Below are 16963 nucleotides of genomic sequence, written 5' to 3' on the forward strand. Positions count from 1 at the left end.
AATGTTTGAAACATGGATTAATTTATTATATAAAAGCTATTATTTATAGGCAAATAATTCGAGGATAAAAAATAATGTTTTTGTTAATCGGATAATATGTTTATTGGATAATATTTTTGTTGGATAAATATTCATAGTTTCTAGCTCCTACATAAATTAGGTGCGTACCGACGTGTGTTGTCCTCGTGTAGATCAAGAAGCACATCAGTACGAATTACGATGGTAGGAGAAATGATGGTGTTAACCTATTTACCTATCATACATCATCTCCTGATCTTTGATTTTTCTTCCACGAATTTTCTCTGTATATATATATATATATGTGTGTAACCAATTTATGTCAATGTCATTATTGTTATTATTTTTTATTCTCCATGTTAATCTTCTCGTTTTTATTTTCCATGTTTGTTTCTCATATGGCTGCTGATCCAATGAACTAATCTTCTCAAATCGTTGCACTTACATTTTAAAAATCATTGGCCCATATTGCAGCAAATACCTTTCCAACACTTTTGATGATTTCTTTTTAAATCAAAGATTATCAAGAATATAATTCATTGTTAAATTCTATGTATTTACAGGAAGAAAATTGTATAAACTGCTGTTTATAATTAAAGCCTCTTAACAAAAGTGGTATTCGAATCAGCAACTTGTTTTAAATACTTTATTTATTAAACTATTACTCCCTTATGTTTTCTAAGAAAATATGATTAAGTATTTATTTTGGTACTACATATTATAGTTTACACGATGGTTATTATTTTCCTATTAACATAACCAAAATAATTGATCCATGCATAATGTGTTTGTGCGAAAGTCATCCTTGATATATAATATTTGCCTAACAACGTAAATGATTAAATGAATGTATAAATTTAAAAGAGTATACTAAAAGTTTATAGAATATATATACGATGACTTTATCAACAATATATGTATTGTACGTATACTTTGATAGGAAGATTGACTAACCCCATACAACGACTAGGTTATATTAACTGAATAATAAAAATGGCGACTACTCAAACTCAAGTGAAGTAACTTAGCCGATATAAATTTGTTGAATGAGTCAGTCAAACTTGTATAAACCAATGCCCTCATTTATTTTCCATACTATATATTATGTGTTGATTTATCTTTCGATTTATTCGGTTGTATGACACATTCAAACTTCAAAGTGGATCTTTTTTCTCTTTAATCAATTAAAACAAAACTTTCAATGTCAACGTCAACAGTATGGATTATATATCTTCACAACGTCACATCTTTTTTTTTTTTTTTGGGCAAAGCGACGTCACATTCTTAAGTAATGTACGTGAAAATATAAAACTAATTAAACTAACATATTTTTAAGTAATGTGAAAATTAATATAGTGTCTTGTTTACATAATTTAGTTTTAGATTTATATTTTCACATTACTTAAGAATGTTCTGTATAGCTAGTTCAAAAATATCAGTGTAGGAAATAAGCAACATAATTTATGTAAACAAGACACTATAATGCCTGAATAATAATTGTTTTTTTATTTTATTTTAACTCCCTTTGTTTGTTTGTTTTTCGTTTGGAGATGTGAGTCCATATTTGTAAAAATGACACAATTTTTAGTCAGATTTTTTTTTTTTGTTGTTGTTGACATAATTGATTATTGATGAAGTAGAGAGGTTTTAATATGCAAGATTTCTCTTAGTTCTTACTACTCTGTTTAGTGTTAACACTAGCTAAGTAGCTAGTGTTGATTGTTGTAATATATATATATATATATATATATGCCTTTGATCCAATTTCATAAAAATATGACGCGTAATCATTTACAACATTCATATAAAAATCCTTGACAACTATATTTTCGAGAAAACAAAAAACAATAATTATATCTTATCAAAATGTCAAACTTTCTCCATTTATTTCATCTGCTGAAAGAAGAATCTATTTTTAATACAGTAAAAAAGTATATGGATAATGAATCTATAGCCTTAAGCTCTCATTGAATTCATCTACTTAGAGAGTGAAAACGTGGGAATAATAATATAATTCTTTGATCTTTTCACCTTGGCCAAAAGATATGGCGGTTTGACTTTAGCTTTCGCATTTACATTGAAGCCTATGGTCGCACTTCCCCAATTTATATTATGTTTTTATTGTTTTATACCGCTCATGCCTTTAGATCTCCTAGGTCTCAAATCATTAGAGATAGTTATGATTTAGTACCATCACATAAGAAACGCATTAGTCTAGATGCATATATAACAACGTAATGAGTATAAAAAAATAAAAAAATAAAAAAATAAAAAAAAAATAAAAAACAAAAAAACAACGTAATGAGTGTAAATTTTTTAACAAAAACCAAAAGTGCAACAAACTAAATCGTAGCAAATTAACCAAACTTAGCTGTGACAGTACAACCACGTGTAAGTCATTTTGCGAAAAAGAACAAAGAATCAACCAAACGAATGTTCCGAAATACTTTTCAACACACCAACTTATAATTAAGAAAACAATTAAACATGTTGAAAACTGTAGAATGGTCAATTCATTTTAGTGCCATCATCTTCTAATTTAAGCATCCAAAGCGATAAAACTTGCACTCACGTAAGTCAACAGCTGATCTGGAATTATAAACAAGAAATGACACTATGAGCTCGTGGTCGAGAATGTTTTGATACATAAGAAAATTTATGGTGCATGGTGCAGCAGATGTAGACATTATTTTGTGTGTACGGTGTACCTGCCTGCGCAAGAAAATTCTAATCTTAATGATAATTCAACGACAACACAATCCTTTATTTGAGTTAGGTGGTCGTGAAACCCCCTACGAAATGTAAAACATGGTTACGAAGCTTCTCATTCTCACTACATAGCAAAAAAAGACAAAAATTACAAGTCTCAATCGGATAGCTGTGACTGTGACAAAGTATTGTTACTTTGTCACAAAGTGTGTGAGTGATTTTGAAAAGTAGAAATTGTTGTGAGACTACAAGTACAAGTAGGGTTCAAAACTAAGGCTGCTTAATTAGTGTTGCTTAATCCCATTCGCTGAAACTTGTAAAAATATTCCTATTGGTAACACTTGACACATCATGTGTTTCATTCTAATGTGAATATGTGATTATGTAAAAAAAAAACTTGTTGATCAAACAAGAAAATCTGCAACATATATTATAGAATGCATGATATAATACAAATTTTTTTGTTTTTGTCTAGAAAATACAATTAAAAAATTTATTATACAAATAAGTGGATAAATTATATATATATTTTTTTAAATCTTAATGAACAAACATGTAATAATTTACGAGTACTTCCATAAAATAAAAACTAGAGGCAAAATACATGATTGAACCGTCTATACTTAACCGGAGTTTAATAAAATGGTTTAATAAGCGTAACCATTTAGGAAATGGTTGAACCGTATATACTTAACCGAAGTTTAATAAATGGTTTAATAAGCGTAACCATTTAGGAAATGGTTGAACATGGTTTAGAAAATGGTTGAACCGTATATAGTTAACCGAAGTGTAATAAGCGTAACCATTTCACATACCATTTGTCTATGGCCTCAGGCCCAAGACTGCATTTTTATCAATCTTCTTCTTCTTCTTCTTCCCCTCCTAACATAAACCCTAATCTTGGGGAGCTCTGCACAGTTTGCAGATCGTCAGATCCGATTCTGCGTACCATATTAAGCCGGAGCAATTGCTCGTGATCCATGACATCTAATTTTGTGAAACTCAGCACTCAATATATTTGCAAGTTCACCCGTGCGACTAGCTTACAAGCTCATCATACTGATATGGTTCAAAAGGTTTCGGTTTTGAAAGAGGAGCTTTTAACGATTGGTAACAGTAAGGAAAAGTTCAGGGACGTTTTGGATCAGAATGGGCAATGGTTGTTTAGAAGTTATCGTGATGGCGCTGGGATTATAGAACTTATGGATCAACTCTTCCCTCGTCATTACTTGGCTCTTCAGGTTCCTTTCTTCTCATTTCATCTATTGTGTGTTTTTAAAAGTTTGAAACTTGCTTCTGCCCTGTTTCTGCTATATCATTATCGGATTGATTTTGTGAGGAAGGGCTAAACATCGGTATACATTGAGCTGCTGCAAATGAAAGCAGTATAACGAAAATGTATTGATTCAGGAAAGTTTGTGACTTGGGTTTTGATGTTATGTCAATGTTCAGGTTTTAGACTGGAGGAGAAGCCAAACGGATTATTGTATCCCTTTGACATCGGAGGAGTATGCGAAAGGAATCAAGATTGCGGGTCGAGCTAGGGATGTAAACCTTGCAGTCTATCTTTTCGATGAGGCGGCTAAGAAAAGAATACAGACAGCTTCAGTTTATAATGCTTTGATGAGTGTTTACATGTGGAACGGGTTTGCTGATGAATGTCAATCACTTTTTCGAGATTTCACGAGGCAAACGCATTGTGCTCCGACCATTGTGACCTATAATATTCTAATATCAGTTTATGGTCGGCTTCTGATGGTAAAGAATATGGAAGCAGCTTTCGAAGAATTACAAAAACTGAAGCTTTCTCCAAATTCTGTCACTTACAACTTTCTAATTGCGGGTTATGTGACTGCCTGGAACTGGGATAAAATGGAAGCTACTTTCCGAGAAATGAAGAGTGGTCCAGTTGAGCCTGACACCGACACTTATCAGCTAATGCTTCGTGGGTATGCAAATTCGGGGAATTTGGAAAAGATGGAAGAAATGTATGGAGCGATTAAAGATCAGGTTGGTTTAAACAGTGGTCCTTTGGTCAGAGCCATGATCTCTGCATACTGTAAGAAGTCTGTTGAGGATAGAGTTCAAAAGATTGAAAATTTATTGAGTCTTCTCCCTGGGGAGGAATATCTTCCTTGGTTGAATGTACTTTTGATTCGACTATATGCTCAAGAAGACATTGTAGAAGCAATGGAGAATAAAATCAACGAAGCATTTGAGCATAAGACATGTGTTAATAAGTCGAGTATTATGCGGGCGATCATTACAGCTTACTTCAGGTGTAATGAAGTTGACAATCTTGCTAATTTTGTCAAGCGTGCTGAGTCTGCTGGATGGAAACTATGCAGGTCTCTTTACCACTGTAAGATCATAATGTACGGATCCCAAAAACGCTTTGAAGAAATGGAAGGTGTTGTAAATGAGATGGCACAAACTAACTATGGGCTTGTAACTAAAACGTTTGCCATTATGTATAAGGCTTATAAAAGCCATGGAATGGAGTCAGATGCTGAGAAAGTGAAAGGAAAGATGCTGAAACTTGGGCTTTAGATGCACTTCATATTGCGCAAAGAATTCTGTTGTATCAGTTTGTTCAGCGTCTTTATCAACTGTGAGCTCAGACCAAACAGAGTAACAAATGGTTAGTCCTGTTTCTGCCTTTGCATAAGTCGCCTGTTTATACTGAATTGCCAGGGTGTTATGCTTAGCATTTGGTCTCTTTTTGATATATCAGGCTGTAGAACTATGCCCAATGAAGCTCAATAAAATATGCTGGCTAAGCTTCCATAATCCGTCATTGGGGTTTTGGGATGAGACTAACGCATGTTTCTTTTCCCGTCATGAGTGACTCAACCATCACTGTTCTGCCATAGTTGTACATGTTACTGGCAGGGTTTGACATTTCCGTTGCACATTTTGATACTGTTGGCGGATAAGAAACAACAGTAAAACAAATTCGATACGAGTCATGAAGAACAGTGCCTGCCCTATCTGGGCGTTCTTGCCTGTGTTGCTGATAGGATTAGAACTTAGAAGAGCTATAATTTTCTTCTTTTTGAAGGCTTTGCCAAGTAAAGTTATTTCCTTAAGAGAAACCTGTTTGCAGTGGGTTTCTCTTTCAGCCATCTGTGTTGTTAGGCTATCAATACTCTTACCTTGGCATATTGCTCTGTTGTTTAGCTTGAGCCCTGTTCGTAATTATGAGGAAACAGATAGCTCACCTACCCATAATGTTTCAGTATAGTGGTAACACATTTGCTCATTGAGTTCTCACGAGTAAAGCCATGGAACTTATAATTTATGATGATTCTTTGTTTTTTTTGTCATTCAATTCTTTGCATTTCTATAAAGATGTCATCGTACATATGCACACGATTCTCAATCAAAATCTTTATGAAAATTAAAAAGTCATCACAATAGACTAACGACCAAAGACATTTACAATCTTCACAGTGATCAAATGCTTGTTAGTTTTCTTAATCCATTTTTTTATACACAGGACATTGAAGAAGAAGACAACAGAAAACAAAGCATTCCATTAATGTATTATGTTTCTGTTTCAAGCAACACTGAAGGAAGTAGCAGCATTCTCAACGAATTTCCTAGCTCCCTTAAACCACCTCTTGTCTCCTGCTTGTGCTTTGCAGATGTAAAGCTTTCCACCATTCACAGTGGCTGTTATCAGTTGGTGTTTTCCACCTTCATCTCCATCAGCTGTTCTTGTCAAAACCGACAAGTAATAGTATTGTTTCCCTCCGATCTCTTGTGTAGATGTTTCCAAAATGTTTGCAGTTGCTACTGCATTTGCATCAAACCCTCCCTGCAGAAAGATCAGTAACACTCTTTTTAGGTATCGGTTCTTGTTTGAACTCAGCAATTTCCTTCACTAACTTGAAAAATAGATTACCTCAGAGGCTGTTTCGCCAAAGTAAGCTTGCTTTCCCAGAAGATAATTCACCTGCAGAAATCAGAAACATATCATCAGTTGTGGTGGTTATCATCTAATTGCACTTCTTTGATAAAAACAGAGTGAAACCTGAGAGAGGAACTTTTCGGGAGAGCCGTAATCAGTGATGGATTTCTTGTCTGTAGGAGTGATCATGACAGAGACATTGCTGGTGGCGTCGAAGTTATCCTCGAACCTAAGAACTTGTCCTGGATACTCAATCTCTTTGCTTGGGTTCCACTTTGATGGGATCTGGATTTTGAATCCTTCTCCTGTGTACGGCAGGAAATCTGTGTTCTTCTTTGGCTTGCCAAACACATTTGCTGCAAAACGCACTCAAGAATCAAGATTTGCCTCATGATTCTCATTGATATGATAATGATCTACATATATAGAGAAAAAGAGGGATCATATGATACCAGCTTCACCATAGGCAGCGTCAGCAGGAGAGACTTTGGATCCGACAGCAGCTGCACCAACGAGGATGGTGAGGGCAAGACGGCGGGAGATGACAGAGTTATCGTCTTCCTGAGACTGTTGAGCTCTACATACTACTAAGTGGACGGGTCTCGAGAGAGACACATGACGAAACGACGAGGAAGATGATGATCGTGCCACGGAGGAGGCGAGTGCACTCTGGTGCAAGAAGCACGTGCTGTATGACATTTGCTCTCTTTCTCAATCTTCTGTTTTTGTTGCAACCTGAAGACCAAAGTGATGAAAGTGTTTTTAAGTATTGAGTTCAAGAAAAGAGTCTTGGATTTTGGATTTTGTGGCATCTTCTGTTTGGATGTCGGGATAAGGTTGTATAGGTTCTCCATTGTGCCACGTGGCACTGATCCTTTTGGTCTGAATGAATTTCAGTGGATTTTGTAATAGTTATGATCTCACTGGAAGTAAAATGAAACTGCTAGAAGAGTCTTTTATGAGTAATCTCGAAACTGTCGCATACGATTTGATAGTGAAAGAAAATATTAGAGCGACATGAAACCGGTAAAAAGTCCGGTTCATGATTAGATAAATAAAAAGACTTTGGGACAAGAACCACCAAAGTGAAATCGAGGAACCATCCAAACATACATTGTTTGTTTATACATCAATTCCTCTGCTTTCAAGGGACCCAAAAACCAAAAGCACCCACTCTTCATGCATTTCCCTTATGTTCTGCTTTGTCTTCGCGCTGCCTTTTATGGACATCAACCTTTGGAACATATTGGTCTTTCTTCTTACCTGAATCTGAGTTGTTGCCTGACCTGGTCTTGGTTTTCTTACTTCTTTGATTCTTAGCCATTGACGCAGTAACTTCTCTTGGAGGTGCGTTTGGTTGCTTATTTCCATTGGCTTGATCAGAAGGCATGTTCTCTTTCTTGTTACCCGAACTCGAACTGTTAGCTGATTTGTGCTTGGAATGCTTCGCTGTAGAAGCAGCTTCTGGTTGGTTAATCCCATTGGTGGAATTAACAAACATTTTCCCTTTTTTCTTACCCATATCAGCATTGTTGACTGATTTGGGGTTTCCTTGCTTATTGTTTTGCTGCCTAGGTATCGATGCAGCTTCTGTTTGAGCCATGTTGTAGTCTTGCTGCCGATTCCTGTGAGTATGACTAGGATGCTTGTTCTCTTTCAAACTCAGAGACCAAAAGAGAGAGTTGAGGAAAGAGCTTGGTTTCTCTTCCCATCCACCGGAATCATACATCTCAGTCCTCGAATGTTTAGGTCTCATAGACTCCGGCGGATTTGAAAGTCCTGCGTGGCCATCATATGAGAGAATACAAGCTATCACATGCATAGAAGCTCCGAGATGAGGCGGCAAATGTTCCCGTGGATGTGTTACCTATTAAATGCCAATAAACGGTTGGACATTCAAATCAAATAACAGAACCCTTGAAGTATGAAGTAGATTTAAGTATAATGGATAATAAACTCACCTTGAACAGAATAGACGCCATTAGTCGTTCCCGCAAAATGTACATTTGAGCAACTTCAAGGGCTGTGGTTCTGAAAGGCAACCAGCGATCAACTACCAACTTGACTGAATTTTCAGGTGAAGACATCACTTTCGCCCCACGTCTACTCTCTTCTTTATGTATGTCCATTCCATCTTCATTAGTATTAGCTTCTCCATCTTCATCCTCTTCTTCTTCATCACTATCATCAGAATCACTACTCACTGTAGGAGCCACTGCTATCTCTGTTGAGATAAGTAACAAAGGAAGATCACGAGCAACAGTGCAGTTTCTGATGTGCATGCCTCCATCTCCACGTGTGATCTCATCAAAAACAACCAAAGATTCATCATACTTTTTCGACGACAAATTGAAGTTGTTTGACAGCGAATGCACACGCACTTTGGCACCACTAGCAGTCTCTACTATAGTTCTTCGATTGTTACCAAAAGCTGGGCACAATTTTCCCACCATAGGATACAATCCTACGGCTAGAACAGCACGGAGTATACCGGGATCACGCGAATTCTGGCTACAGCTTGAAATATCGTTGGGAATAATCCCATGTCTTTTAAGTTCCGACTCAAGTTGGCTACGCATTTGGTCCAACATCTTCATAGCACTAGGAGAAACAAAGTACTGAGAGCAAAACTCTGCCGAAAGACCTCTTTCTTTGGCAATTTTCCAACATTCAAAGGCAGCAACAACTGCAAGGTGATCACTGTCACCTCCACAAAGTGACGCAAGTTCAAGTTTTGCAGCAGCAGCTTTTTGCCTTTCAACTGGCGACATAGGCATCGTAAATGGTTCCTTGTAGTCGGCAGCACATGCCAGAGTAAGTGCTGGATCCAGACAGTTTACCAATACAGCGAAGAAAAGCATTTTGCTAATCAGAGGATGAACTGGGAGATGACCAAATTTCTCTCCAAGTTCTGTCAGCTCTTCCTGAGGTGTCAGGGCCCCAATGTCCTGTAGTATGCTTAAGGCATTTGCAATACTTTGATCAACAGGTGGGTCCAACAGTTTCTGAAGGAAATCATTTGTTTTACAATTTGGATCAAGTATCTTAACCTGAAAATGTTATTGAAGCGCAATGATCAGTACAGATTACACATACACGAGCGGCTCACCGCATAGAGCCAGTTACTATTCTAATAACAAAATGAGAGATGCAGTACCTGTAAGCAGAGTTCTTCTACAGGCATCCTCTTAATTTCGGGAACTTTAAAATCTGGCATAGAGGCTGCCCGAAGTCTAGAATAGAGATGATAACAAATGCCAGGTTGGCAGCGGCCTGCTCGACCCTCACGCTGTTTTGCATTTGCTTTTGATACCCAAGAAGATTGAAGGGTTGAGACATTATTGTAAGGATCATAGCTCTTTTCCTTCATCCGGCCACTATCTATCACATAAACCACATCATCAATAGTAACTGCTGATTCAGCAATATTTGTCGCCAGCACGATTTTGCGACAACCTCGAGGGGGGCGATTAAAAACTTTCTTCTGTTCCCCTGCTGGTACCATCGAGTGAAGACATATAATGTCAAATTTGACACTATCTGCGAAGAAAGGGTTCTCAAGTAATCTCTGTCTTGTTTTATTTATATCATCCCATCCAGGTAGAAAAACAAGAATGGCACCATCTTCTGAATCACCACAGATTTTCCTCATTAACTGCAGTATCAGACTCACATCAACCTGCTCTGGGTTGATTGTCGCCATGTACTTATCAAGTAACTGTTGTCCCTGCTGAGAATTAGATTGGGAATTGTCTGCATGCTCCCTGATTATTTGAGCAGCTTCCAGTTGATTCTCTGTTTCTGCCAATTCTAATGCGGTCATACCATCTTTAGACTTTAAGTTCCAGTCTGCACCAAATGAGAGGAGCATGCAGACATCACTGATCCTACCCTTTCCAGCAAACACCATTAATGGTGTTAGCCAGGTTGATTGGTGCTGATAATTGTAGATCTCATGACTTCTTCTAGAAGAAACTAGATCTAAGAGGGCATCAAACTCGTCATTGGTCCAAGCCAAGATGATTGCTTCATCTAAAGCAAGTTTATCTTCATCCGTCAAATCAAGCTTGTGGTCAGGTATACTTAAGTTGGCAGAGTTTAGATGATTATCTCCACCTGATTTCAGAATAGAGAGAACATCCTCCAAATACAAGGTTCTTACCTGTACAAGCAAGGAGATTATATTTGGGAACAAAAGAATTACCATATTCGAGAAAGAGAGAAAAAGAGAAATTAACTGGATAAGTGAATCCAGGGACACGGACAACTGGGCAGCCTCCAAAATATCCCGAAAATCTCTCAGCATCAAGAGTAGCACTCATGAGAATCTGTAGGTCCAGAAATTTCCAAGAAATCAGCTAAAGAGCGAGTACAAGGACATATTCAAAGACGTTTAACAAGTCATCAAGTCCAGCTATCACAGGTTCTTAGGCCATGTATACAATTTCGTCGGAGTTCACTTGTCCTTTGTGGAATGTGAACTTTCGACACAGTATCTTTCTTTGAAAATTCTAGTTTTTTAGAACTTACTCCACAAACACACAAATACCACAAAAGAGAATTATTTTCTAATTCATAATGCCTCTTCTTATTAATTCGTTATCCGGAGCGGAGGGAAGGGGACACCTTTCAATATACAAAACATACTCTCTCTTTTCTTTTCCCTCTCATATATCCCTTTCCCTCTTCTATTTAGACTAAGGAAAAAAATATATAACTATAGCTTCTTCTTTCTGTTCCTTTGTTATAAGTGTATTATAGCAGTGAAAAGTAAAGAAGAACACAGAGCATAACTAACCAGACGGAGATGAGGATTTGACGGAAGCAAGTCCCTGCAAATCAACAAATCATCGCAAAATTATTTGAGTTCTGTCACACACCCAAAGAAAATAGTAGAATAACTATCTTCTTTTATGGCTTGCTGCTTCAGAGAAAGATAAATACATGTGGACAAGTATAGTATTTGGCATATAAATTATGGTGCGGTACAATTGAATGCTAGCTTTAACATCAGAATCTTAGGTCACATAGAAAGATAGACTTAATTTGTTTGATAACACCCATTGACAGGAAAAATGAACCAACGTTTGAGAGGGCAAAGAACTCTACCTTATAATTGCCAACATGAAATCAGAATAGCAATCCCTTTCATGGATTTCATCCTACAAAGTAACATTCAGGTCACTGATCAACGTAGACAGCCACAGAATCAAATTTACAGCCAGGGGTGAAAATAGAGAATTGAAGATGGCAAACGATAACAAAAAGGCATGCCATAGCGACACAATTTATAACTAGTTTTTCAAGCAATTTCATTTTCCTGCAATTCTCGGCATATGTATGAAACACAAACTTACTGAATACAAGATAGCGGATCAAATTTAAATAGGTTAAGTACCACAATGATGTGAGTTATGCCGGAAACACAGCTACCAGAGCCTTTTCCTACAAGCACCCTCAGGAGAATACCATTCGTGCAGAATACAACTGATGAGTGCCTTCCACCTTTGCTTTGGAGCCGAACCTGGAATTTACAATTTAAGTCAATGGCGCACTTGTCTACAATATTGAAACACAACCACCTTTCATGTAAAAATGCAAGTGTCTCCCTACAAAGATTACTGACCTTGTAACCAATGTTTTCTCCAATGCTTTCACCTCTTTCACAAGATATTCTTTCCGAAACTGCAAAACAGGGATGAAAAACAGTAAGGAAGGGGTAAGGAGTATACAGCGTACATGTGCAGTAGAACTGTATTCAAGAGATCAACAAGTACATAGCTGCATAAAAAAAAACGATCAACCTGACATCGCAGATATTCGACGAGGTTGGGTGCAAACAATTTTGCAAGTTTCTCTTTTGCTTGACCACATATGGTCTAAAAGATATTGAGGCACCTAAAATAATAAAATGGAGGCCCTTGAGAATCCTCGAGAATGAAAAAACTGTAGGCAATTTCAAATTCAACTGAATACTCTTTGCATATCCAAAATTACAATCCCAGGCTCACGTTAAGCAAAATCCTATAACACAACATACTTCATAAAATTCAAAGTAACGTGAATATGTAGCCCTGGACAAGGCAGTTGACAGCCTGACCCTCGAATCCAAGGGGTGAATTAACTAAAATGGCTTAGGAAGTCTACTGAACTACAAGAAAACAAGGGGTAGCAAATACCTGAGTAGTTTTCCCGCAACCAGTTTCACCAGATATGAGAATAACCTGCATTTGCAATAAGAAGATATAATGAATTCTTTTTCAAGCAGTGGATATCATCACATCAAGCATATCCATACAACTAAAAAAAATTATAGCAAATAACATATCAAATAGTTCACAGAACCTGATTGGATTCCACTGCAGATGTAATTGCGTCTCTAAAGGATGTGATGGGAAGCTTTGACCGCAGCTTAGCGATCTGTAACATAAATCAACAAAAACAATTTCCTTTCACTTGCTGCTACTTGGCATGATTTATAACTTCTCAATCTGTATTCTGGATAAGGAATCAATATTACAGTCCTTTCAAACAAAAGAAATACAGCTCAACAACTGGGTGTTCCTAACCTCCTTAAGAGCTTTATCCTTCTTAAGTCTAGAACTCAAAGATGCCACTTTTTCTAGAATCTCTTCACTGCTAATTTTTGGTTTCCCGAAAAAATCATCTTTCCATTGACCTTGTTTACCCGACTGCCCGGAGTACTTGTTATTTGATGTGGCAGCAGTGTCTCCGTCACAAGGTGGATAGTGAGTAAATAACTCCTGTAGAATAGCATCTGCCCCTGGCGGAAATGACACACATTTGAGCTTCTCTTTCTTTGATTTCTCATTGGCTTCTTTACTCTTCCCACTTTTGTGTCCGCTTTTGAATATCGAAAGACGCCTTTGTTCTCCACGCCTATAAAAGCATCCACAAGAATCAGAAACACAAGACCCTCAAGTCATAGCAATTGACATTTCGCCATATAAAAATGAATACTTTCTCAAACCCCAAAACACTATGTAGCACAATAAAGGCAGTAAATCACCCCCGGAACTCTCAAAGCATAGCAATCGAACTTACGCCATCGAAAAATGAGTAAGTTCTCAAACAGTATTAGAGTAAAATAAAGGCAGTAACTCACCCCAACTCTAAACTCATAGAATTGACCATTCTTCATGGAAAAATGAATACTTTGGCAAACCCCACAACAATATAAAGTACAGTAACTCACCTCTGAACTCTCAAGTCCTAGGAATCTAACTTTCTCAATAGAAAAAAAATAATACTTTTCCAAACCAAAAATACTGTAAAGTAGATAGAATTGAAGGCAAGTGACTCACCCTGAACTTTTGGATTGAATGCCCATCTTCCGGCACATCTGATGAATTACGCCACGTTCGTTATTTGATAGATTATGCTCAAACGTGTAAACTACACAACACAATGCAACAAAATCCAATCAATACTATACAAAAAAAAAAAAAGGCAGCCCATTTCCAATCCAACAGCACAATTAGAGCTCCTAAGTAATCTCATATACCATTTCCGGAAAGAATCAGTAAGAAAAGGAAAGAAATAGAATCCAAAGAGAAGAATTGGTTTTCCCGGAGCTAACTCACCTTCATTCCCGGAGGCTCTAAAGTCTTCGATGACCTTAGTCGCCCAAATCCTAGTAGCTTCGACGGAAGTTGGCTTCCCTGCATTTTCAGACCTAAATCTCTTGTTCCCCATCGCTTATTAGGGTTTGCTCTGTTCGGTCTCTACCTGAGAAACACTTAGAAAACTGTACGGCCTCTGAGATTCAAAGAGCAGCCCTTGTAAATTGTGTAAATTTTTGTTCGATGAGTTTTTTTTTTTTTTTGCCCTTCCCAGAGTTTGCTTGCTTGCATTATAAACCGCCTTCTCCTCTTCGTTTTTCTTTTTTTTTTCCTTTTTCAGAAATTAAAAAGAAAACAAAATTTGATAAACCAAAATTAAAATATAAATAATTCCTTAGGAAATGGGCAGAGATGGGATAAAGTAACTGGTTTAAGTTCGGGTTCGGTTCTAATAAAACACTAACCATACTCAACCAAAGTTAATTTGGTTTGGTTTGTGTTCGGGTCGGTTTGTGTTCAATTCAGTTCGGTTTGATTTTATTCTGTAAGAAAAAAATCAATAAACTGTAAATTCAATAATTCAAATAGAAAGAAATCCTAAAAATATTTAAAATCAAATGTCTAGCAATAGTAGAAAATAAAAATAAAACGTTGAAAGAATGTTGGATTACATATCTAGTTGTTTAAAATATTATTAATTAGTTAATTAATTAACACATTGGATTTTTCGGTTTGGTTCGGTTATATTAATTAATTAATTAACCAAGCCAAACTGAACCATTCGGGTTCAGAAGAAACACATCCAAATGGTTTGAGTGTAAGATTGGGTCTGGTTTGGGTCGGTTGGTTCGGTTCGGTTTGGTTTGGTTTAAATGCCTACCCTAGTTACTACTACTTCTGCTTGAGGCTCATTCCTTGTGGGAGCTCCCATATGAATATTGAAATTTTTAATTAACTCGTCAATATAAAAATATGTATTGTGACTTTCAGTTAATTTTTTTGCATGAGACTTTTTTACGTGTAAGCCTCTCATCATATGTTCATATTAATTCTTTATCCTTTTTCTGATGCATTTAGATAACTAGATACCTATTATTATTATTTTGCCTTTAGTCGTAAGCAAGAATTACTTACATTAATTAGTTCGTCTTTACTTAAATTATTTGATGAGAATATATCCCTTTAAGATGATAAGATGATTATAAGATGTTATACAAGTGTTTATGATACGATGATAGATAGAGTTATTAATCTTAAGGTACTTGACCAATTAGTTGATTTTAGTTTAATGGAATTGTAGGAACCAATAGAAGAAAACTTCATATCATATATTAAAAAAACCATGGACAACATCGATTTTATTAATTAGGAAGAAACATTTTATTCATAAGTATGTGATTATGGACATTTTGGTCCACCTTCTTTGGTCGTCCAGTTATTGTAACAAGGACATTCTTCTTTGTGTCCGTATGTTCCCGATGGTACGCACAAACATTTTCTACAACATTTGTTGCAGAAGAACAAACATGGTTTCTTGTGAGATGTCGCTGAACATCGATATGCACATGCCTTTGGACATTCTACACACAAAATATAGAACAACGTCAAATAAATTTACTTAAGATATGATTCAATCACATTCATTACATTAGAACGAACAATTCAATAATTTACCTTCTATTCGAAGTGAGCCTTCTCCTCCCATCTGAATTTTGTTGGATGACGCACATAAATTTGTGATGCAAAAGAAATAAAGAATGGTTACAATTAAAATCATTTAAAAATTATATGTGTGTGATATTATTATTTGTTATATATTTTTTCTTCGTAATTTGATGTTTTATATAAAAAAATATACCTTATGGATTTCAGGTGCTTCAACTGGACTTTCAAATTCCTCAGCCTATACGAAAACAAAACATTTTAATTAAAAAAACAAATTTTGACGAATTCATAAAACAAAAGGAGTGAAAAAAAAAGTAATTGAATTTTTACATTGGAAAACTGAGTAGCAAGCAACAAACTTGATACTAAAACAAAGAAAAGGATGAATTTCTTCATCATTTTTTTTTCAAACTCTTTCTTTTCACTTTTGATTTATTTAATTTTTGATGTATTTGACTATCAATGGTGAATCTATTTATAACCAATAACACTGGTGTATTATGGAAGGTTTTTAAACATTAGTGAGAATACCAGATACAAAATATTTATTATATTTTGACCAAAAAAGCATTTTTTATGTTAAGAATTGTAAACAAATTATTATTTGTTGACCAAAAAAAAGCATTTCTTATGTAAGAGATGTAAAAAAATTATTATTTGTTGACCAAAAAAGCATTTCTTATTTATGAAGATGTAAAAATTTATTATATGTTGACCAGTATGATCAGAGATGTGTTTTCTTTCCTAAATAATTTATGAAATAAAAATATATTAATATGTTTACAAAAGTAAGTATTCGTTCTATTCAAATGTGTTTTCATTCCTAAAATAAGTTTATGCATTAGATATATATTATTAAATGATGCTAATTCAATTTAATATCATTTAATAAAATAGAGATTATTGTGCTTTAAATAATGCTAATTATTATCATTTAAGGCCATAATCTCTATTTTATTAAATGATACTAAATTGAATTAGCATGCACATAGCAAATAAATTCTATATTAAGCTCACATAACATCTTCCTTCACATCAATTCTCAGTAGCTAATAAATAAAAGAGCTAAAAAGAT

The 16963-nt window shown here is 35.7% G+C and overlaps 4 protein-coding genes across 4 annotated transcripts; 1 reads left to right on the forward strand and 3 right to left on the reverse strand.

Moving 5' to 3' along the window:
* The first annotated feature begins 3592 nt into the window (after positions 1-3592).
* LOC17888046 (pentatricopeptide repeat-containing protein At2g30780) lies at positions 3593-6053 on the forward strand. The gene is made up of 3 exons (XM_023785151.1): positions 3593-3968; positions 4180-5368; positions 5462-6053. Exons 1-2 carry the CDS (start codon positions 3708-3710, stop codon positions 5275-5277), a joined length of 1359 nt encoding a protein of 452 aa, XP_023640919.1. The 5' UTR covers positions 3593-3707; the 3' UTR covers positions 5278-5368; positions 5462-6053.
* A 120-nt stretch (positions 6054-6173) lies between these two features.
* On the reverse strand, positions 6174-7428 carry LOC17888980 (oxygen-evolving enhancer protein 2-1, chloroplastic). Its single transcript, XM_006295961.2, has 4 exons — positions 7093-7428; positions 6764-6996; positions 6635-6685; positions 6174-6547 (listed from the first exon to the last, which is right to left on the reverse strand). The coding sequence occupies exons 1-4, from the start codon at positions 7337-7339 to the stop codon at positions 6287-6289; spliced, it is 792 nt and encodes a 263-aa protein (XP_006296023.1). The 5' UTR covers positions 7340-7428; the 3' UTR covers positions 6174-6286.
* A 142-nt stretch (positions 7429-7570) lies between these two features.
* Positions 7571-14480, reverse strand: LOC17888727 (DExH-box ATP-dependent RNA helicase DExH6). Its single transcript, XM_006295738.2, has 14 exons — positions 14245-14480; positions 13966-14056; positions 13210-13540; positions 12986-13060; positions 12820-12864; positions 12445-12538; positions 12267-12325; positions 12039-12164; positions 11750-11802; positions 11439-11472; positions 10879-10968; positions 9798-10802; positions 8602-9690; positions 7571-8507 (listed from the first exon to the last, which is right to left on the reverse strand). The coding sequence occupies exons 1-14, from the start codon at positions 14354-14356 to the stop codon at positions 7818-7820; spliced, it is 3894 nt and encodes a 1297-aa protein (XP_006295800.1). The 5' UTR covers positions 14357-14480; the 3' UTR covers positions 7571-7817.
* Positions 14481-15552: 1072 nt separating this feature from the next.
* On the reverse strand, positions 15553-16324 carry LOC17888030 (gibberellin-regulated protein 12). The gene is made up of 4 exons (XM_006295351.2): positions 16219-16324; positions 16082-16126; positions 15898-15928; positions 15553-15803 (listed from the first exon to the last, which is right to left on the reverse strand). The coding sequence occupies exons 1-4, from the start codon at positions 16285-16287 to the stop codon at positions 15622-15624; spliced, it is 327 nt and encodes a 108-aa protein (XP_006295413.1). The 5' UTR covers positions 16288-16324; the 3' UTR covers positions 15553-15621.
* Positions 16325-16963: the final 639 nt, after the last annotated feature.

The sequence above is a fragment of the Capsella rubella genome, unplaced genomic scaffold (genome assembly GCF_000375325.1).
Source record: "Capsella rubella cultivar Monte Gargano unplaced genomic scaffold, Caprub1_0 scaffold_4, whole genome shotgun sequence".
In the NCBI taxonomy this organism is placed as follows: domain Eukaryota; kingdom Viridiplantae; phylum Streptophyta; class Magnoliopsida; order Brassicales; family Brassicaceae; genus Capsella; species Capsella rubella.